The following is a 23,136-nucleotide window of genomic DNA, read 5'->3' as shown; positions in this document are numbered from 1 at the left end:
AAAGGATGCTGAGTCTCTTCTCGCAAGCTAGCTTCTCGTTTATCGCCTTGGGGCCCAGTTCATTCTAATCTGCTACTAAAAGACTGCTTTTTTCGTGGTGCTGAGGATGGAACCGAGAGTCTCACACACGGCATGTGCTCTACCGCTGAGCTGCACTCCAGTTCGACGATGGCTTGTCTCCCTACTTTCTGTCTGTAGGAGTTCTATAGTCTCGATGCTACATTTCCTGTTTAGTGTATGCATGTGTGTATGTGTATACATGTGTGCATATGTGTATGCGTGTGTGTGCGTGTGTGTGTGTGTGCATTTGTATATGTGTGCTCGCTTGAAGGCCAGAAGTGGGTGCCTGATGTCCTCCACATATATATCTCTGCCTATTCCTTTGAGGTAGATTGGCGTGTGGTTGTGGGACCCAAACTCTGGTCTTCACCATCGAAGAGCAAGAACCCTTAACAGCTGAATTATCTCTCTTGCCCCTGCCTTCCGGAAGCTCAGATGGCTGGCATGAACCACCATGCCTGGGGTTGAACCCTGGGCTTTGGGGTATGGGCTTCACCTGTCCTCCCACGCAGAGGCTGTGCCTACTCAGCCTCGGCACCCTGAGGCTGCCACCTCCTTCTCGGTGAGGAAGACCCTGCCCAGAGAGTACCCTAGTGATTGGGTCCAAGATTCAGATGTGTTGACAGGCTCTGACCGCACAGGAGCGGCTTCAAGTTCTTTCACTCTGGTGGATTCAACCTGGGTTTTCAGACTGTGGTGCAGGCTGCTGCCACAAGTGGACAGAAGGGGGCAGCATGGAGGCAGGGCTGGAGAGGGAAGCTTGGCAGGCACAGGGCTCTGGATGGCCACTTCCTGGCCTGGGACCCTTTCAAATCATCAAAGCAGTCTGAGGAGATGTGACCAGCACCTACCCCTCCTCCTCAGGTCCCAACGATTCCACCAAAGTTCACTATGGAGCATCAGTGAGTTTATTGGGCTTACTCACAACCCATAGGTGACGGTTGTTGGCAGGACTGTGGGTGCTTCTTGGCGAAAGACTGCACATGACAGTCTGCACAGCAGGACCGATGACTTTCCCACAGCTGAATTAATGGAGCCCCTCCCACCTTTAGCCTCTAGCCCCTCCCCTAACTCCCCCAAGTCCCTGAAGTCCTGTGCAATTAGGGAAGAATTAGGAAATACAGATGGTTAGGGGAGGGGTTGGACACTCCAGAACTCCTGAAGGTGGCAGCGGGCCCAAAGGACAGTCCTGCACAAGGTTTTGGTCTTGACGGCAGAATTGAGAAGGGAGGTTCCCAATGCTTGGTCTCCTCCTCATGGGATTCCAGAAAAGACAGGGCTGCAGCCTCCATGAGGACGTCAGCCTTCCCCTGCATGGACTCAGGGCTCTTCAGGTTTGACTGCATTTGAGGGGAAGAGAAAGAGGGCTGGGTTCAAACCCTGAATTTAATTAGCTTCCGGTTCCTCCTCACAGCAGTGGGTGAGTCACTGACATGGGCAGAACCCAACTTGTGAAATCAGGTCCCGTCTCTGCTGCCCAAGCCCAGGGTAAACTTGGCAGATGGATCCAGTCTGGTCAGGCCTTGAAAATGCCTGGTACTGGCCAGAGAGCAACCTTCAGCTGTTCTTCAGGAACAATGAGGCCACCAACACAACTGGAAGCCGCAAAGGACCAGGGCCTCCAATCACCCAGAGCTCTGTCCACTTCCTGGTCTCACTCAGCACCCAGCCCTCTGGCCTCTCCATAAGCATGTGTTCTTTTTCTTAGGATAAGAACAGTCGGGAGCATGTGAAGTCCCGGTCGGTCTGCAGTTGCAGGTTGGGATGGGGCGACTCTCCTCAGTCTCACCAATATCCAGCCTTCAAGGACCTGCCAGGAGAAGGCAGGCTGTGGGTGGGGGAGGACCCAATGAAACCATTATTTTTCTGAATACAGAGATCAAGCAGAGTCTAGGTATGCAGGGGCTGCCAGGCATCCTGCCATGGAGTCTACATAGGGCCATGTGAGTCCCATGTGAGCAGCCAGTTCCATCCCAGCTTGCAGTGGAGGACACTGAGGCTCTGAGGCTGGGCCATGCTCCAAGTTGGGGGGAGGGTGTGGTATTGGCAGAACTGGGGAGGACACTTCCCTCTTCCTCCTGGCTGTCAGAACCTCGAAGGAAGAAACACTCCATTAACGTGCACTTCCTTCTTGACTCATGGGGAAACTGAGGTCTGTGGCAGGGAAGGGGCTGGCAGTCACTGTGCACGATGGGTTGGGATAAGATTTGAACCCAAGTCCCTAATTTTTCTGCTGTTCTTGATCTACAGCCATCTTCCTCTACTGCCCCTGACCATGGCTCGGCAACCCTGGTCCTGGCCCCTCTAGCTGTGACCTGGGGACTCCTCAGAGAAAGTTGAGGAGGCTAAGGTCGCTTTAGCTAAAGCCTACTATAGCTTCTTACACAGAAAGTGCCTTTTCTGACTCCTGTTCTGCCAGGTCCAACCGTGGTCCACAGCAGCAGGGAGCTCATACCCCCTAGAACAAGGTATCACTGCTGACAGCAGCCACTCCTACAGTCAGCAGGGGTTTTCACAACCTTGGGACAGTGGCTTTAGCCTCATCCAGTTGGGGGGGGGGAGAAGGGGAGTCCCTGTAAACACCACAGTCAGCAGAGTAACAATTTGCATAAGACAAGAAGGAAATCTGGTTCAACACAAAGTAATTAGCTGGCGTTGTTTCAAACTTCTAAAGTCTGACCTCGAGCTGTTTATTATAAGTATATTTGTGGACAGGGCAATTTTGGAAGCATGTTTCCTGGTAACAATTATTTCAACAAAGCTGAAGGTGTGACTCCATCAAATCCTTTGCAAAGTATGCATGACCTCTTCTAGAAGGATAGGTTCTATAGCTTAAGGGCCTAGGGGAGGATCTGCTGTGGCCTAGGTCAAGAGGTCACTGTCTCAGGGTTTCTATTGTTGTGAAAAGACACCATGTAAGAGATGACCTTTAAAAAGAAAATATTTAATTGTGGTGGCTTGCTTACAGTTCAGTTCAGTCCATCATCATGGCAGGACATGGTGTTGCGTAGGTAGACAAGGTGCTGGATAGGTACCTGCTACACAGTGATACACAAGCAATAGGAAGTAGACCGTCTCACTGCGCATGACATATAAGAGACCTCAAAGTCCACCTCCACAGTGACACACTTCCTCCAACAAGGCCACGCCTACTCCAATAAGACCACACCTCTCACTAGTGATGCTCCCTTGGTGGAGGCCATTTTCGTTCAAACCACCACGGTCACCAAACTACAAAGTACATGTGACATGTTTGACATCTCCCCTAGGAATGGGATCTATTGACTGAGAAACAATACTCAAGATAAAGGTCTAGGGAGGAAGGGTCTGAAATAAGCATAACAGTCTGGGGGATTCAAGTGTGGCCTGACCCTATGGATAGCACAGAGCACCAGGCTATCAACATCCATCCCTAGCCTACTGATTGGAAAACAGGTACAGAACCCTTCCATTGAGGAGACAAGCCTGCATATCTACCATTCCTGGTTTCCCTAGCGCTTATCTTTGGGTACAAGGACCTCCATGCCCTCTACAATCCTCCTGTTCACTTACTTTTCACGGATTCACATGCATTTATATGCTGTGGGAGTATCTTCCGCTGCGTCAGCCAATAGTCACTGAAGCACGAGCCCACGGTGCTGTGGGAGCGCCTTCTGCTCCGTCAGCCAATAGCTGCTGAAATACCAGCCCACTGGGGCGTGGTATATTTCTCTTTTAAAAAGAGCCACAGAGCTCGGCTCGGCCCTCTTGGTTCCGGTGCTTGGTCCAGGCTCCTGCTCCCGGCTCCTGCTTCAGCGACTAGGCTCCCTTCCTGACGGTTTATGGTGTATGTAAGTTTTACCCCCCAAAATAAATAACCTCTTAAAACATAACTGGTCTGGGATTGATTCGCCGTTATTTATAGAGAGCCTACTGTGTGTCAGGCAAACAGCTGTGTTCTTCCTCAAGGGTCCAGCATCACACCCAAGAACTACCGGCCCCTGCCCCTCCCTCTCCCACTCGTTCACTTCTTTCTCCAATATAACGATGGAGCGGCTTGGAAGGACACAGGGCTTCTGGGCAGGAATAGGCTTTTAGGGATCAAGGAAAATCAGACCTGGAACTGGGTCACAGATTCTCAACACTTCCCTGGAAAAAAATGATGTCTGAAGTTGATGGGAAGGAACTTTCCAGACAGAGGAAATAACACTAAGAGTTCATGGCTGGAAGGATGGAAGCAAGTACAGACGCCAAAATAACAGTAGGGAGAGGCAGGGGGCCCCAGGGTATCTGGTCCCACCTTCAGAATAGGAAGGATGCAGATTTAGGCTTTGAAAACGTCCCTCTAGCTGAGGGTGGTAGTGCACACCTTTAACCCCAGCACTTGGGAGATGGAGGCAGGTGGATCTCTGTGAGTTTGAGGCCAGCCTGGTCTACATAGTGAGTTCCAGGACAGCAACAACTTGGGCTGTTACACAGAGAAGACAAGCCCTGTCTCGATAAACCCAAAAAAAGCAAAAACCAACCAAACAAACAAAAACATTTTATTTATGTGTGTCTGCCCATGTCTGTAATCCTAGAGTAGGCAAGAACATTCCATGCTCATTTAGGGTACTTAGCAAGATCCAGTTTTAAAATAAAATATCCAAAATGGCTAAGGAAAATTAGCTCAGTGGAAGAGCAATTGTCAGCATGTTTTAGCCCCTGGGCTCAAATGCTTAGTACAAAAATAATGTTATCCCAAATCTCCCTGATCTCAAGTCTATAAGGTGTTGCTTTTAAAATCTGTGAATCCTTCCTTCTTACCAAGTCATGGGTATCTAATTATAATTGTAAGCTTGTCCCCTCCAGGGCAGTTTCAGTAGGAGCTATTAAAAGAATAGAGTGCCAACGAGAGAAATCTAGATAACACTGGATGATATTCTTTGGAGGCTGGGGAGATAGCTCAGCAAAATGCTTGCCACACAAGCATGAGGAGCTGAGTTCAGATCCCAGCACACACATAAAAAGCTAAACTTAGGGGCTGGAGAGATGGCTCAGTGGTTAAGAGTCCTGGTTGCTCTTCCAGAGAACCCAGGTTCAATTTTCAGCATCCACATGACAGTTCATCATTGTAACTTCAATTCCCATGGCTCCAACAACTTCTTCTGGTCCTCCACATGCATCAGGCACACATGTGGTGCACAGACATACTTGCAGACAAAAAGTATATATAAAATAATAACAATCCATATCTTTTTAAAACTGGACACAGTGGCCCATGCCTTCGATTCTAGCACTGAGCAGATGTCCCTGGGACTGGCTGGCCAGATGGTTTAGCATAATTAGTGAGCTCTAGGGTTCACCTATTTTTCAAAAAATAAGATGGAGAGCAATAAGATACCTGAAATCAACCTCCATCTGCTACATAGTCATACATACACACATGAGTGCACACACATACGAGCATGCACACACATGCAAACAAACACTGTCTGCTACATAGTCATACATACACACATGGTTGCACACACATGTGCATGCACATACATACACTGTCTACTACATAGTTATACATACACACATGAGTGCACACACACGAGCATGCACATACATGCATATAAACACCACACACACCACACAGACTATTCTTTGTCTCATGACCTTAGAAAAGGAGCAGAAGAGAGAAGGGAGTCAAAAGAAACTGTACAGGTGGCTGTTTTGTTTGCAGCAGTGACAAAGGGAGGGGCCTGTACCGGACTGTTTCATTTGGGCCACCAACCAGCTCCCTAATCACGACCCAGAGACTTTTTAGTTTTGAATGCTCGGCCTAGCTTAGGCTCATTTCTAGCTAGCTCTTTTAACTTAACCTGTTTCTCTGTATCTACCTTTTGCCTCAGGGCTTCTGACCTTTCTCACTTCTGCATAATTACCCTTCTTATTTTCACTGCTTCTCTCTATGGTGGCATCCCCCTCATTCTCTCCTCTCTTATTTCTTCCTTCTTCTTTCCGACCCTATATTTCTTCTCCCATTTATTCTCTTTGCCTGCTAACCCTGCCGATCCTTTCTCTGCCGAGCTACTGGCCATTCAGCTTTTTATCAGACCAATCAGATGCCTTAGCAGGCAGGGTGAAGCAGATGCAGCACATCTTTACATATCTAAACACACATCTTTACATCATTAAACAAATGCAGCGTAAGCAAAAGTAACTCACTTTTACACAGTTAAAGTAATATTCTGCAGTATAACCAAATTTAAGACATTGCCTAGTTAAAATGATGTTCTATCACAGGGGCCCTTGCAGTCTAGACCTGGGGATGGCTGCATTTAAGTTTCCATTATGAAACAGAGGCTGGGGAGCCCTGTCTAGTGGTGGTGTACACCTGAGATCTCAGCGCTGGGAGACAGAGGCAGGAGGATCAGGAGTTCAAAGCCAAGGAACAGGTCCTGAGCAAGTGGGAGAATCCTGGGTCATGAGAACGTGTGGCCAGGAAGCTGGAAGTATGCACTACCACCAAGCAAACGAAAATCTTCCTTTAGCAGATTTACAGGGGAGAACAGAAGAACACTTGAACTTGTTCCTTGGTGGGTTGGTTATAATCTGCCTACTCTGAACATTGACTGATTGCTGTTTTTTCCCCCCTTGGAGACCCAATCATAGACCCACAGGATGGTAAGGTCAGGGCAATGGGGATGATTCAGTCTCTCACCTCATTGTACAGACTGTAGACAAGGCTGATGGAGAGAGCTGGTGGCATAGAAATCTCAGTTGAACCAGGGTCTTCTCTGACAGGTTGCTGGCCCGCCCCCTGCCTCCCCCTGCCCCTGTCACTCAAAACATGAGGAAAGGAGTCCAAAGGATCTTAGAGTAAGATTATCCCCAAACAGGTAGTGCTAAAAATGGAAGCACAGATGTCATCTCAGTATCTCGGCAATAACATGAAAAATGAAGCAACTGACCCATTAAAGATAGTGACTGGTGGTTGATTTCCAGTTGTGCTAACCTTGGCTTCACTCTTCCAGTGAGTTAGAAACTTCATGGAATGAAGAGCCATAGTTGAGGGCAGGAGGAGTCCCTTCAGTGTGTTCCATAAGTGGAGAGCAGAACTAAAGAAAAACAACAGACTGGTCAGATTATTTATAAATAAATCAGGTTATTTATAACTTAATTTTTATTGCTTTTCTGCCCCCAACAAATTAGTATTGAACACATCCAAGACACATTTACTATTTTATGGTTCTAGACTATTATAGTTAGGAGTATTATATTATGTTATATATCATATTATGATATATATCATATCATATAGGTTAGGAGTCCAGCTGAGCCCCATTGGACTAACAAGGAATTTATCATTAAGTCTTTCTGACGGTCAGGTTTCTTTAAGTCTTACTGACCCAGGCTGATAGTCCACCCATTCCTTTTGTTTTGTATATATTCGCGTGTGTGGGTATGTACACCACAACACACATGTGGAGGTCAGAAGAAAACTAGTCAGAGCTGGTTCTCTCCACCCATCATGTGGGTCCCGCACATCGAACTCACTGAGACGGTCAGCTTGGTGACAGGCACATGAACCCACAGAGTTATCTCACTGGCCCACATCCAGTGCGAGATATCCTATACCTGCTGCTCAGAGGAGTCCCCACGTGGACAACGAATATTACTGATGAGAAAACCCAAGTAATGTTCATGTATTTATTCAACAAATGCATTCTGGCACCTGTCCTGGAATGGACGCCAGGGAAATTGGAATGAATTGATTTGATGTTGGCCCTTTGGAGGCAACTGTGCGGGGTCAAGGAAGAGGGATTGCAAAGTGGCTAAGGACACAGTGCTTTGGCCAAACTCCCCAGAAGGCTTCCCAGGGAAGGTGAGCCTTGAAGGTGATTATGGTGTTGAAGCAGCAAGGATTTCAGGCAAGAGCCTGGCCTGGCAGTGGGGGTGCGAAGACGGTGACATGGCTTCCGTGGAAGTAAATAAGTGTAGCATTGCCAGCTATTGAGACCTCACACACACTGGCTGATGGCCATATCCTTCCCTTCACTCTCAACAGCCAAATCTTAGCTCTCCAGACTCATAGTTGGTCACCTCAACCTTCACGCTGTGTCCTCATTAGCAGATGGGGGTCACAGGCCCAGGGGAGAGAAGAGAAAGGCCATTAATTTCCTCGATGCACACCTTTCTACCTAGTCCCTCCTGCGTGTCATTCTAGGACCTTAGAAAGAGTCGGACTCAGGCCCTGCCCTGAGGATGTCAGGGGACAATGACACAAATCTCCAGGCGAGGACTGAACAGTGGGTTATAACTCCCCATTTCCTACTCTGGAGTGGTCTCCACACCTCATGGTCCAGCCCCAACCCACTTGACTGCCATACCTCCCAAGGCATTCTTCCTTGGCAGGCCTCTCTCCTCCGTTCTCCTTCGCGGCGTAGCCTGAGTTAATAGGGAACTGGGAATACAGCTGTCAGAAGACAGGCTTGCAGAACACATAGTGTCGCCGCGGTAAAATACCACGGCTTAAACAACAGGTGCATGCTGCTTTCTCACCATCTGATGCCTGCCAAGTTCAAGAAAGTAATGGTGCTGGGTGATTTGGTTCCTGGTGAGGCCTCAAAGCCTCCTACAGCTAGGCAATGTGATGGCGGGAGGAGTAAGCGTGCATCTATGTGGAGAAGAACAACAGGAGAACTGGGCAAGGTGGGGTTTTCAGTAAGTGTATTTGAGGACCCTGGGACCCAAAGGAAAGAAGAAAACAATAGGAGATTGGGGAGAAGGGCACTCCGGATGGGGCGTAGAGTAGGGGCAGAGCTTAATGCTTTGTATGACTGCAGGAGCTGACACTGGGGACACAGCACATGGCCACTTACGCCAGTACTGAGAAAGGACCACAGGGTGAGGTCAGAAGACAGCCTCTGGCGGCTGCTTCCCTGGATCCTCCTCCCTCAGCTTAGGGATGGATGTCCAGCTGGACGTTGGCCTTCATCAGAATCACATGTCAGCTGACCTCATCCACCTCTGGCCTCCACATACCTTCTCAGCACAGGAGCTAAGAAGACAGGGAACAACTCCCCAGCTCCCCCTCCTCCCCAGTGTACTGCCGAGGAAACTGAGGCTTCCCAACCTGCACCGTGGCCCCCAGGAGACCGACCACCTTTTGGAGGTGGCTACTTCTCGCTGTGTTCTGGGAGGCAAGTTTCTAGCAGAACCTCGGTGGAAGGTTCGGAAAGAAATAAGCAAAGCTGGTGTTGTGGAGACCGGAGGGAATGCACAGGGCGGTGACAAAGCGCAAAATCAGTGCGGTGTAGAGGGGTAGGCTCAGAGGCGTGACTCTACTGGAGGGAGGTCGGAGGTGGGGTGGGGCCGGGAGAAAGTGGGTTCAGGGTGAGGGAACACGGGCAGCTGGGAAGGTCTGGAGGCCAAGAAAGATATGAGAATAGTGTGGAGTTGACATGACGCGACATGTTGTAGCGAGGCCGCGGTGGGCGTTCGAAGTTGGCTGAAGCTGGCCGCAAGGAAGTAGGCGGGGCTAGGAGAGGGGGCAGGACCAGGGACAACTCACGGCCTTAGCCGGAGATTGGGGCGGGGTTTTGAGAATACGGGGCGCGTCGGAGGCGGGCTAGGGGGCGTGCCTGTATCAGGGGCGTGGCCTGGGAGGCGGCGGGGGCGCGCGCGGGCGGCGACGGAGCGAAGCCTCGCAGTGCTGGGCTGTGCTCCGAGGTCGGCGGCGGCGGCGGTGGCGACGGCGACGCGCACAAAAGCGGATTGTGGCTTCACTGGTGCTCGCGGCGGGCGGCGGCGGGGCGCGGGCGGCGGGGCGTGCCAGGGGCCCCCGCGGGCGCGGCGCGGGCGATGAGCCGGGGCCCGGCATGGCTTCCGCGCGGCCGCCGGGCCGGGCCTGTGCCTCGGCGTCCGCGCCCGCGGGGCTCCGGGCTGGGCCGGCCGCCTCCCGGGAGCCCGCGGACGGCGCCGAAGCGGAGGAGCGCTCGTTGCAGCACATGCTGCGCGCCATAGCGGAGGAGCGCGGTCGCCTCAACCTGCGCCGCGAGGTCTGCGGCCTGGGTGAGTGACAGTGCCGGGAGCGCGCGCCAATGTCCGCGCGTGTCCACCTCCGCGCGTCCCCTGTGCTGCCTGTCCTCCGTGCGTTCCCACGGCTCTGCGCTCTATCTCTTGGGACCCCAAGTCTCAGTCTCATTTCGTTACAACAGAACCCCGAGTCCTATGTCTTTGCGTCTCTGTCTCCTTCTGACCGGCAGGATGTCTATCCCAGTTCCTCATTCCTCTTCGCGTTTCTGCAACTCCTCTGTCTTCTCCAAGAAGACCTGGGGGGCCCACTGCTGCTGCGGGGAGTGTGGGCGTGAGATTTCAGGAGGTCTTTAGTCCAGCTCATAAGGCAGTGTGCCCTGATCGCATTCCTAGCCCACATGGAGGGCCGTGTCTCCTGTTTGCTGTAGCCTTTGTCTTTCTGCACCCAAAGGCCCTCTTGTCCATTAGCTCTACCAGGGACCTGTTGGGCCTCTGCCCCTTGACCCCACCTACTTGGCACAGAAATCAGGGCTTGCTGAAGCCTCTTCGATTCTAATCTAAGGAACCATTCATCTGCTGGCTGGGGTGGGGGTGTCTCATTGTTTGAAAGGGCATGGGACTGTAGGTGTGGGTGGGGTCATCTTGGGCGCGAGGTAATGCATCACTGATCCACTGATACATTTTTCCATACCCATGTAAAGGAGCCCCCTCCACTATAGTCTCTGGCTTGTCATTTTCTCTGTAAAAAGACCCCTCCCTTCTTTATGCAAGGAATGACTTCATTCCCTGTTGTCAGTGTCCCCTCACCCCAATCTCCCTCCCAGTGTAGGCTTGACTTAGTTTTTTTTTTTGGAGGGGGGAGGAGAGCGGGGGTGACAGCCTTCTAGATTGTATTAATGCTACAAAGTGGAAGTACACCTTGGGAAGGCCACAGAGTAGCAGGGACAGTGTAAAGCTGGCACTCAAGGTCCCTTGGTAGGCCACGCCCTGGAGTCTTGGTGAGGACAGGAAGTGAATTTCCATTCTTTTTTGAAGCAGGGCCTGTTTAGCACCCGGCCTTCTCAGGCTGCAGTGTCTAACACAGCTCACCTTGAGTGGAGTTCTCCTGTCAGGCAGGTACAGCCACCTGGGGGTGTCTTCTGAGATGGGAATGAATGAAAACGTGGCTTTTAGTGGTTTCTTCCAAAAGGTGTTCAGAGAATGGTTTGTAGCTGAATTGGAGCACCCTTAATGATGGACTCGGTATACATGTATTTGAGCACCTACTGTGTGCCCGCCTGTCACGGCCAGCTGTCACTTGGCACAGAATGTCTGAATTGGGGAGGGTCCAGGGGACCATCTGTTGCAAGCTCAATCAGCCCTGTGACCTCTGCAGCTCCAGGGAGCCCCGCCACACTCCCCTCTGCACACACCTACCTCCCTTGTTCTTGACCTGAGGGCGTCATCACTCTGTCTCTTCTCACTCCTGGACAGCCTGCAGGGTCATTCTCTAAGAGCAGTAAGCCCAGCACCTGGCCTGGCCTGGGAACTCCCCACATGCCAGGCGCTCTGTGCATGTCCTGTCAGGTCAACCCTGACACAGTATCGCCTTTGGTAAGCAGGAATATAAGGAGTCTTGTTCAGGGGCACCCAGGGAGGAAGTGGCACAGCAGGCTGACCGCTGCCTAGTCTGACCCCAGAGCCTCCCCACATCCCGAGTCAGGCCCGCTGGGCCTGTTAGCTCATACAATGACCGGCACCTCCCCCAGCCTTCAGTCCTCTCTCACCTACCGCTCCCTCCACTCTCCCGTTCTTAGACACTGGTGCTTTGAGGTTCAGGACGGCTGTGTGTGCTGCATGGGACGACTGCATGGGAAGCTGTTCCTACGCATCTGCCCGTCGTGCACTGCAAGTTCTCCTTGGAGTCTCAGCTCCCTGCTGTTGCCTGGAACCCATCCTCCATACCTAGTCCTACAGCCCTGTCCCCTCTGTCTTAGACGTTTGGCACGACTGTGGCATTGTAATGAGCTGTGTGGCTGTCCTTCAGCAGCCAAGAGCCAGGAGGGCATTTCCCAGTCCTTATGAGGGCCTAACTTGGGGACACAGACAGAGCACGAGCTCAGTAAACATGTCGGGAACCAATGGAGCATTTCCCTGCTGTGTGGACAGCCAAGGAGAACTGAGCCTCTGCCTCCTAGAAGAGGCTGCTCTTTTCACGTGAGAACTCTGATGTTCAGAGAGGAAGGGGCAGGCTTGACAGGGACTTACATCCCAGCTAGGTTAGAGCCTTGCACTAGGTACTTATTGGGTCCCTGTAACGGAGTACCTAACAAAAGGGAACCAACGTAGGGAAGGACTGGTTTGTTTTGGCTCAAAATTCAAGGATAGAGTTCATCGTGGCAGCAGGTGCTTGAGGTCCCTGGTCTGCACCCAAAGCAGAGGGAGAAGGATAAATGCTGGCACCCAAAATGCTGGCCCCCAGCTCATACTCTCCTTTCTATTCCGTCCAGGACCCCACTCCATGAGTTAGGTCTGCCCGTATTCAAGGTGGCTTTCCCCACACGGATTAACCCAATGCAGATAATCCCTCTAAGACTTGCCCAGAAGCTTGTTTTTTAAGTGACTTTAGATCCTGTCAAGTCGATGGTGGAGATTATCGATCAGAGGCCTGATGCTTGGCCCATACCCTCAGAAGGTAGGGACTCGGAACTCTGTCAGAGTCAACACCCGGCATGCAGTCATTGCCCGCTCAGTCTGTGGGACACAGTGCAGTTTTGTTTGGCTGTTGTGTTTCAGCTTTGTAGCTTGGATTCCATCTCCTCATCCTCACTTTACCGCTGTGACAACTTGTTGGGTCTATTAATAAATTTATTGGTGTTGGGAATTGAACCGAGAACCTCATGCTTAGTGCTTAACACACGCTTTATCACCGAATGACACAAATTAATTAGGTGTTTACGTAAAGCTTGTTACTCAGAGCTACGCAGTACCCTCTCAGGCTGAGGTGTCCTCCTGAGGTGGTTCTAAGGTGTCCAGGGACAGCTTTTGTCCTGTCTGAGTCAGTGTGTGTTTATGAGCTGGGATGAAGTTGCTGGCCCTACCTGCATAAGGATGGTCACTTGGCTCTTGGGATGAAAGGCAACTTGTAGATACAAATATAAATATGTATATATACATATATCTATATCTATCTATCTATCTATCTATCTATCTATTACTCTCTTCTATGATGGTCTCAGTCAAAATCTTTTTTGAGCACTTGCTGTGTGCCAGAGATTGAGGCTGGTCGTTGCTTCACTGAAGGACACAGTCTCTCAGGAGAGAGAAGAGAGCTGCATAGGGGATTGCTAGGTTAAGTAAAAACCCTGCTGCAAGCAGCCAAGGTTGTGGCTGCCCATACAAGATTTTGATGTTCCCCTAGGAAACTCCTTATGGCTCCCAGAGAGCTCTGGTTTCCCTGAGTGGTTTGGTGCCCACGCATCTGATGCAGCCATCCAGAGGCCCACTGCTTCTCGTAGGGGTGGGGCTTCTCCTGGGCCCTGGGTGGCAACACAGGCAGGGTCCTTCTCAAGTAGGCAGTTTGCTTCACCAACCAGTGTGGGTTCTCCGGGGGGCTGGGGCCCACGTCTTGCTGCTCGCCTTTGTCTCTGTTTTGGCTGAGCACTTTTGGAGGCTCTGGGCTTCATTGCCCAGTAGATGGTGTAGGGGTCCTCCCCTGTCTGTAGTGCTGCAGGTGTGTGTGTGGGGGGAGTGCTTTATGTTCTTTCCTTCTGTTTATCCCTGAAGTGGGCCTAAGCGGTAGGTCTCACGGCACTGCCTGGAACACAGGTGTGGAGGGGTGGTATTGTGCCCTCAACCACAAGTGGCGAGATGCACCTGAGGTCAGGCTGTGCACAGAGCAGAGCCCCACCCAGACCTGCCCTCAGCATGCCAGTATGTCCTTGTGTCTGGCAGATTGGCCTATACAGCTGCTTGGCTGACATGGACCAAGGAAAGGGTCATAGACACAAGAACTAAAGTCACTGGACTACCCAGGCGAGGGGTTTGTGAATGTTTTTGGCCCCTGGGCCGACCTGAGTCTGGACAGGCCTGGATGGATGGAGGAGGAGATGCTGGGCCGTTTGGGCTGTGAGAGTTGAGGTTGGAGCAGTGGTTGGGTTAGAGTCTGATAATTTGGTACTTCCTCAGGCCTGGCGTCTGGGAGCTTTGTCAGTGTGACTTTGGGCCTGGGCAGATGTTACCGTATAGAACTCTGCACACACTGGTCCATAGGCCAGATGCTCTTACACCTGTAGCATTCGCTGTAGCTTGGCACTCCCATCACTCCCTTTCACAAGGCGAGGAAGCTGCACTTCAGAGGGGATGGACTCTCCTGGGGTCACAGAGCTGGGAGGCCTGGCCAACCCTAGCTGAGGCCAGTGAGAGGCAACCTGGAGAAGGTTCAGGAAAGATGGAAGGAGGAGCTGCTGCCTTCAGGGAGGCATTGCTCTCACGTGTGCCCAGTCCCTGGGATCACCTTTTGAATTGGGATGGGCCCTGTGCAACCCCAGCCGACCTGGCATTTTTCTAGGCCGATATAGCTGGGTTTAAGTGGTGGCTGGGGATTCAGTGGGAGGTATGGCTGGAAGGGAAGAGGACTATGGGACCCTAGCCAAGCACCACCTCTATGTGTCCTGACTTTGAACAAGGAGACAGGCTCTGTGGAGACTTTGGAATTACATAGAAAAGCAGCAGGTAGAAAATGAACTGTGGTATGACGGCTCAGCATACGCTCTGGTGAACCAGCCCAGGCTGAGCCGATGTCTGGGGTTAGAGCGTCTTTGGAATGTCTGCCCATAGGATTGCTAAGAATGGGAAGGTAGTCCTAAGAATGGGGGTGGGCTAGTGACCCAAGGGCAAAGCCTCTGAAGACATAACTTCTTGTTCCGAGGTTCAGGCTGCTTAGCAGCCACTGGGCAAGTCTCTCTTGGGATGGCAGTGACCCTTCAATCTGATAGCTGCTAACTGGTTGTGGGCCAGCATGGTGGAGGAAGTGTGTCTGTGCAGGGTGGTAGCGACACTGTTTTCAGTTCCTGGGCCTATTTTCAGGCCTGTGATTCCGCCTTTTGCTGGTCCTAGGACTGGAGCAATGTTGAGGCACTGGTGAAGTGGAAACCCCGTGTTCTCGAGGGCACCTGAGGACTCTGGGCTTTGGGCTCTAAAGAGACCGTGGTCACAGCTGCACGGCCATCTGCAGCCAGCCTTCTCGGCATCGCGGGGCCCGGGTGGCAATACTGTGCTGCCCTGCTCTGTGGCTTGGCTGAGTCATTTCCCACCCTCGGGCTTCTGATGCAGAGGCTCCCTCCTCCTTCACTGAGCTGGGAAAGCTCCTGAGTATCAGCTGAGCCAGGAGTCCACTGAGGAGAAGCTAACTGCACATGGGACGCTTCCTAAAAAGCACGCTCCAAGTCACCAAACAATCAAGCCAATTAAAAAGAGCTAATTTGTTGGTATGGTAGCACATGCCTTTAATCCCAGCACTCAGGAGGCAGAGGCAGGTTGGTCTCTGTGAATTTCAGACCAGCCAGGGCTATATAGTGATTGATACCCTGTCTAATGAATGAATGACTAAAGTAATTTTTCAAAGATGAGCAAATTTTCTGGATACAGTGATATGCAACTGTATTCCCTAAACCCTTGAGGATCACTTTGACTTTGAGGCCTATCCAGTCTACACAGTGTGTTTTGAGTTAGCCTGGGCTGCTTATAAGACCCAGTCTTAAAAATGTATAAACATCAAACATTTTAAATTTAAAAACCCTGGAGCTAGAGAAATTAGTTCAACTCCCAGCACCACATGGTGGCTCACAACCATCCATAATGAGATCTGATTCCTTCTTCTGCCCTATAGGCATACATGCAGGCAGTACACTGTATACATAATAAATAAGTAAATCTTTAAAAATATTAAAAGCTCAACAATAGTTGAGTGGCTGTGACATAATTTATCTAATTGGTTTTATCTTGTTAGTAACTTAGCTCAGCTTCATGAATAGGTTTCTTTTTTGGCCTAGAGTCTGACCTCCAAGGGTTGGGCTAGGGCCATTGCTAGAGGACAGATGCTCACCAAACTCCCAGGGAAAGTTTTTAAGCATTGGCGCCAAACAGAAAGGAAGGGGAACTGAGGTCGGGAGTAGTAGTGCGTGCAAGGAACCTGGGAAGGAGCCCACATTGAGAGATCGTGTGTGCAGGGAGCTGAGAAAAGAGTGTACTGAGATTGTGTGTGCAAGGAGCTGAGGAAGGAGTGTACTGAGATCGTGTGTGCAAGGAGCTGAGGAAGATGTACTGAGATCGTGTGTGCAAGGAGCTGAGGAAGGAGTGTACTGAGATCGTGTGTGCAAGGAGCTGAGGAAGATGTATTGAGATTGTGTGTGCAAGGAGCTGAGGAAGGAGTGGCACCAGATGCGGCTCGCAGTCAGGCGCACCCTGTTGATCTGTTAGTCTTCAGTCTGTCTGTTCACTTGAGAGAGCTTTGCCTCTGATCTCTGGATTGTCCTGTTTCTGGGGGCTCAGAGCCCTTTGTTCCCAGCTAAGGATGTTGAGCCCTGGGAGCTGGGCCTGTGATCACAGCTTTGTCTGGCTCCCCATGACACCTGCATGTCCGCTTGACCCCCCTCCCACACTGCATGCCCACCAGTACCCAGCAGCACCTGCCCCTCTCTTCTACTTCTGGTTACACTTATACCCCAGCCGGGGCTGCTAAGTGGGCAGTCTTGTAAGCCGTGTCTCTTTCCATCCTCGTAACTCCCTGAGAAATAAGAACAGATTCCACATTTTGTAGAAAAACTAACAGAAAAAAGAAGAAGAAGCCCAGAAGCCAGGAGGCAGTGGCTCATGCCTTTAATCCAAGCACTCAGATCTTTTTGTAATAAGCACTTTCCTAGCTGAGCCATCTCCCCAGCTCCAAAGCCTTCCACCTGGCAAGGGATGAGACAAACCCCCAGTTGGCTTATTCATTTATATGAGAAAGGGTTGTGATATATATGGAGAGCCGGCTGCCCTTGATCTCATGGCAAGCCGCCCACCTCATCCTGCCCAGGACTGGGATTACAGGTGTGAGCCACACATGGCCTTGATGCCTTCAAATACTATTTAATGCTGCTGCCAAATGACTAGTGTCCGCCTGAAGTGGGGGGGGTGAAGGGAGAGTGTAGTCTTGGTCTCTCCTGGGTGATGGCGCTGTTCCTGTCTATGGAAACCCGAGTGTTTGGGCGGGATTTGAACATTGACAATACTTTCCACACTTGGGATGAAAGGAGACCCTAAAGCTATCTCCCCTCAACAGCTGGGATTGCCCATAGACTCAGAGAGAAGCCTAATCTTCACCAGGGGCTCTCACCTCCACCCTCACCTCTCCTCACTGCAGAGGTGTTGTTTCTGTAGTGGATGGCACAGAAATTCAGTGATAGACAGTGTGGTTGAGGTGGCTTTGGGCTGGACTTGTGCCTTCTAGATCTTTCTAAAGCTTTGCTTCATAGGTACCTTTGCAGCAAGAGCCATAAGAGACCTTTGTGTTTGAGAGAGTCTCACCTTCTTGCAGTTCCTGCCTGTCCGGCCCACGTCTTTTTGTTTGTTTGTGTTTAGACAGGCTCATAATGTAGCCCAGGCTCATAATCTCAAACTCACCATGTTGCCGAGGATGACTTTGAACTTATGATCCTTCTCTACTTCCCGAGGGCTAGGATTACAGCTGTGATCCACCACATTGAGTCCTGTGTGTTGCCAGGATGGAACCCAAGGCTTTGCGAACTCTAAGCACAACCTACGGAGCCGTATCCCCTCTCCAGTGCACATCTGTGTGTGCAGCTGTCACTGTCTTCTGAGTTGTGCAGCTCACGGCTTCTGAAGCCAGCGTGCAGAGCTGAACCGTGATCCACCCTGCCGCCGAGAGCATGGAGCTTACCGGAAAAGGGGAGGCCTGAGCAGGAGGGCAGAGCTTGAGCTTTCACACCTGTGGCTTTTCCACTGCCCTGTGTCCTGTTCATGCCATCGTGGGACCTGCCCCGACACTCCCAGGCACCCAGGCCTCACAATATAGACAATGAATAGTCTCCTCCATCTTGGGAACATTACTTGAGATTCCAGTATCAAAGCAGGTTAACACAAGAAAAGTGTACATGCTTATGGCTTGTGTATGTCACGTGACTTGGAGTCCCCTTGAGAAGGGATAAAGCTGTTTCTGTCTCATGCTAAGTTGGATGACTTGGATAGGTGTGCAGTGTGGTGGTTTACACTTATAATCTCAACAGTTGAGCTGAGAGACTGAGGCAGAAGAATTGCCGCAAGTGTAATGCAGCCAATCTGGGCTACAGACTGAAACTCAGTCTCAGGCAAACAAGCAAAGCACATAATAGTCTCAGAGAAAGGCAGTTGGATAGACGAATCGATGTCTGGGCAGTGGCCTCTTGGCCTTGGGAAGTGGCGGAGTGTGGAGTGCAGAAGCTAACTGAGGGGGATTCCATCCACACAGCCATGGAGAAGTCCTCCATGCTGGGTGAGACTTCTCAGTGGTGCACTTACTTTGGGGTCACCTACACTTTGTAAGTAAGCCTGGTTAACTCATTGGTCCCCAAGCTGGACTTTGGTGGAATCGTCCTTAGCTTTGCCTTGGGACCTTTGTGGAAGGGAGGGGTAGAAGTGTGTTTCCTCTTCCATGGGAAGAGTTCTCACAGCACCCTCAGTGTGTCCTAGGCCACAAGCCCAGAAATGGCCTTCCTTGTCCCACGTTCACTGGGCAGTGCCGGCTTCTGTGGTGTTGCTGAACCATCACCCTCCATCTGTGTGGCCCACAGCAGCCACCAGTCTGTCACTTCTGCTGGCCACACCTTTAATGACTTCCTGATGCTCTTCATGCTTAGTGCTCTCCGCTTCTCTTGATGACTCAGGGGGGTCCAGGACTCCTTCACTTTGCTCTGCCTGGAATTGTCTTCCTGCCCACCTATTGGTCAGCTCGAGGCCCCCTGGAGCCCTTTCCTGGGACTGTAGGAACTTGCCTCCACTCCCTCCTCCTGTTCCTGTTTTGCTCCAAAGGGAGTGCCTAGATGCTGTGAAGTCAGGGGAAGACCCAGGGCTGGTTAGCACTTGGGGTCTTCCCAGACCTGGAGGTGCACTGAGCCCTGTTTTGTGTGCTGCCACCAGGCTCCTCTCCACCTGTGCCCCTTCCAGTACCATGTCAGCTTCATTGTGTACCTTCTTGGGCCAGTTCAGTGGACGGTCACCCCCACAGGAACTCAGGGAGGGATGTGGAGCTGTATCGGGTGTGGGGTTGATGGAAGAGGCCTCTTGAGTGGAGAGGGTGTCAGGTCTCAGGGAGCAAGACCTGAGCAGATGGGGGCTTCCTCCTGAGCAGAGCCACAGTGGGAAAAGAGATTTCTTTAATTAAGGGTGGGTTGGGCTTTGGGTGTCTACCTTCAGGGAATGAGGGGTAAACTACACTAGCCTCAGGGCATCTCAGAGATAGAAGGCATAGTTCCTTCCCCTCAACTCTTGGTTTCCTCTTAAGTGAATGAGGAACTAGTCACAACTGTCCCCTGAAGTTCTGGGACATCTGCTTAAAGCCTGTTATATATTCTCTCTCTCTCTCTCTCTCGTTTGTTTTTGTTTTTTGCTTTTTTTTTTTTGTTTTTGTTTTTGAGACAGGGTTTCTCTGTATCCCTGACTGTCCTGAAACACTTTGTAGACCAGGCTGACCTCAAACTCAGATCCTGCTGTCTCTTCCTCCTCAGTGCTGGGATTAAGGGTGTGCGCCACCACTCAGGATATCCTGTTATGCTCTTTTGTTTGGTTTTGCTTTTTCAAGACAGGAGTTCTTTATGTAGCCTTAGAATCTGTCCTGGAACTCCTCTGTAGATCAAGATGGCCTCGAACTCACAGAGATGTGCCTCCTCTGCTTCCCAAGTGCTGGGATTAAAGGTGTGTGCCGCCCGGTTTACCTGTTATGCTCTTAAGGACTGCTAAAAACCTCACCCCCTGTGGAAAGTACTGTTGGCCAGCAGGGCTATTGCTTAAGGCCATCAGTAGGACCATGTGTGTGCTTGGGTTCAGGGACAACAGTCGCGAAGGAAGACAAGGTAAAGGTGCATTTATTCAGTCCTTGATGTCTTCCATCCTGTGAGAGCTGGAATTCCACATTTGGAGACTCAGACAGTGCCCTGGTTGACTTGCTAGGGCTGCTGACTCAGGAGATCCAGATTCTGCCAGTCAGGGAGGTGGAGCTGGGATTCCAGAGTACTCCTGCCCCCTCCCCCAGCTCTCCTGGGAGTCCTCTCCCAGCAGGGAACCTGGTGGGATGAATCAGCCTCAGCTGGCGCTGCAGCTGTGCTCAGCTGAGATCACCCTCTTTCCCAGGGCTCTGTCAGGGGAGCCGCACACCCAGGAGAATGCTCTGCGCAGAGCTCTCATCGACCTGCACTGCTCCCTTTCTGTAGGGAGTGCCACCCCTGCTGGCACACAGAGCCAGTGAGACTTGGGGGGACTGAGACAGTTGCTCAGGCACTCCCAGTAGCAGTAGGCAGGAACCTAAATCTCCTGGATTAGAAGCTGTGGCTGTCCATGTTCGCACTTGGACCCAGCTGTATCAGAGGATGCCCCTTGGTGCTCTGTTCTTTCCTGGACGGCCCTGTCCTGGATTGGCACGTGAGGAAGCACCCAGACCCTGGTCTCCAGAGGGTGTGTCGTCGCAGAAGTGAGAGCAGAGGAGGGAACTGAAAGAGAATTGGTGAAGTGGGCCATTCCAGGGGGAGGAAGTAGCTCTGTGTGGAGCAGGGATGAAGAGCCTACACAAAGGATCACCTGGCAATGGGAAAGGTGTGCTTGGGTTTGTTTTGCTCCAAAGGGAGTGTCTAGATGACTGTGAAGTCAGGGGAAGACCCAGGGCTGGTTAGCACTTGGGGTCTTCCCAGGCCTAGAGGTGCACTGAGCCCTGTTCTGTGTGCCGGTTCTTTATCTGAGCACATGGGAAAAGCTTATCGCACTTGGGCCCGCAGAGCCTGCAGCCAGCTGGTGCCAGGCCCAGTGTAGACAGGGTGCAGCTACATGGATGGAGCTAGGGTGCCTGGATCCTGACTGGCACCTGGCACAGACCGTAGGGTGAAGAAATAAATGAATAGTGAGGCCGAAGTTCCTAGCCTGGGTGCTGACCTGTGCACTGATCAGGAGTGGCTGGGGAGGGTGGGCTCTGGTGTCTAAGGTCTGGGACTCAACTCCCGCCCCGTAGTGTATGAGTGGAAGGAAATCAGAGGAGGGGAATAGTGGCCGGGCTGTGGAAAATAGCCTCCAGCCTGGAGAGATGAAGGTGCTAGGTGGAGGTTATCTCACGAGGCTCACAGTTCCCTTTGGGTCAGGGCACCCTGGGAAGTGTTATAGAACTAGTTTTCCGCGCGTGGAGATGAAGGCCACCATAGTGGTGACCCCAGAGGTGGCGTTTGCATCTGGAGACCTCTCAGTTGACGATGTGTGCCAGGGAACATCTCAGCAGTCTGGAGGCAGGCTGTGGGTGGTGATGTGGCATTGTTGTGCTGGTCACATGGGTGGTTCTGTGGCATTGCTGCTGCAGAGAGAACATAAAGGATGGCTTTGTGGGACCTGGAATCCTGCAGGCCGTCCCAGAGGAAGCTCACACGCTCCCTAGCAAGGGGAAGGCTGCAGAGTGCATGACCTTGCTAGGCGGCTGGGAAGTCAGCACCTGGTTTCCTTACTGTGAAGTGGGTTCTGAGGATTTTCACTGTGTTCTTGCAGATGGTGGTTTTGGGGTATGTGCGTGTAAATTTGCCTTAGTGTCTCTGAGTATACACCATGTGTTCTTGTGTTTGACATCACATTTGCTGGCCACCTACCTCTGTCTAGCCAGGTGCTGGGACCCTCACAGGTAGGAAGTGAGAAATCACTGTGACAAGGCAGGAAGGGGCCGAAGGGGTGGCCTTGAAGGCAGATGTCTGTGGGCAGTGGTCTGATCCTGCCACAAAGCTGCAGTGGTATGCATGACTGGTGACTCAGACTTTGTGCCTCAGTTTCCCATCGTGTGAAGGAAGATCAGATCAGAATGGGCACTCAAAAGGGATCCAGCCCCAGGGTATAGATAGCACTTAGCAAGTCTAGAAAGGTATAGCCAGTCAGAGGCACCCTGGTGTAGAGATGAGTGTGCAGATGGACCCCAGGAGCTGAGCAGAGAGCTGCTGTCATAGGGAGGTGTGGCCTCTGTCACATTTGATCAGGGATCTGGGCCAAAGCTGCATTTAGGGAATGCAGGGCAGATTTGTGGGTGCTGTCTGGAGAGTGTAGCTCATGTGGTAAGGGAGCCTGGTCTTCCTGAAGAAGATACCCAACCAGCTTAGCCTGATTTGACCATCCCCATCACCTGCACCCCCCACTTCCCTTGGGATTGCTCACATGGGACCTGAATGGCCAGTTCTTCACCCAGGGCCTCATCAGGGCAGCCTGGCCTCCTAGGACAGCTTTGTGCTTTGTGTCCCAGGGAAGGAGGGCCCTCAGCACCCAGGCACAAGATGATAAAAGGCCTATTGAGGCCACAGAAGCCTATTCATCCTGCCCAGAGGACCAAGGGTTACCCTTTGGACTCTCGTCAAAGAAAGTTGACTTCCTGGCCCCTGCTGTTGGGAGGCATCCAGAACCCAGTAGAAGCCACTGCTAGCCAGGTGTGCTCTCTGGAGGACCTTGTTCATGCAACCTATGGCGTGATTGGGTCCAGACCAGGAGCTAGCATGCACATGCTACAGTAGAGAGATACCTTCCCAGTGCCCCATCCCTTGTCAGACTGTTCAAAGGTTTATCCTTGGAGGGTAAGCACTGACTGGCAGCCAGAGTGCCCCGAGGTCAGCTCCTCCAGCTCCAGTTCCTGGCTAAGCTGGACTTCTGGGCTTTTCCTGTCCTCCCTTGGCCCAGGTTTCCCTGCAATGACCTTGAATGCTGCTCCAATCACTTGTATTTCCTTTGTCTTTTTTCTTATAGTTTCCACTGAGCCCCCAGCTGAACATCCCTCAGTGGGCCAGGGCACGTACCCTGCATCCAGCTCTTACTCCTTGCTTGGCTCTGGGCTCCATCTGCCAACGGCCT

At 51.7% G+C, this 23,136-nt stretch overlaps 1 protein-coding gene across 2 annotated transcripts in view; it reads left to right on the top strand.

Moving 5' to 3' along the window:
- The first annotated feature begins 8,996 nt into the window (after positions 1–8,996).
- The window catches only part of Kiaa0930 (KIAA0930 ortholog), a 37,303-nt gene continuing 23,163 nt past the window's right edge, over positions 8,997–23,136 (top strand). Inside the window, exon 1 of one of the 2 annotated variants that reach the window (XM_087899139.1) lies at positions 8,997–9,212. In XM_087899139.1, the coding sequence (XP_087755265.1) occupies positions 9,017–9,212 (196 nt within the window). In that variant the 5' untranslated portion in view covers positions 8,997–9,016. Of the gene's footprint in view, positions 9,213–9,744; positions 10,084–23,136 lie in introns of those variants that run through there. The other variant, XM_087899140.1, reaches the window with a different exon arrangement.

Source organism: Myodes glareolus, chromosome 19 (genome assembly GCF_982192425.1).
Source record: "Myodes glareolus chromosome 19, mMyoGla1.1, whole genome shotgun sequence".
Classification (NCBI taxonomy): Eukaryota; Metazoa; Chordata; class Mammalia; order Rodentia; family Cricetidae; genus Myodes; species Myodes glareolus.
The sequence above is the reverse complement of the archived record's forward strand: the minus strand, read 5'-3'. Positions and strand labels throughout refer to the sequence as shown.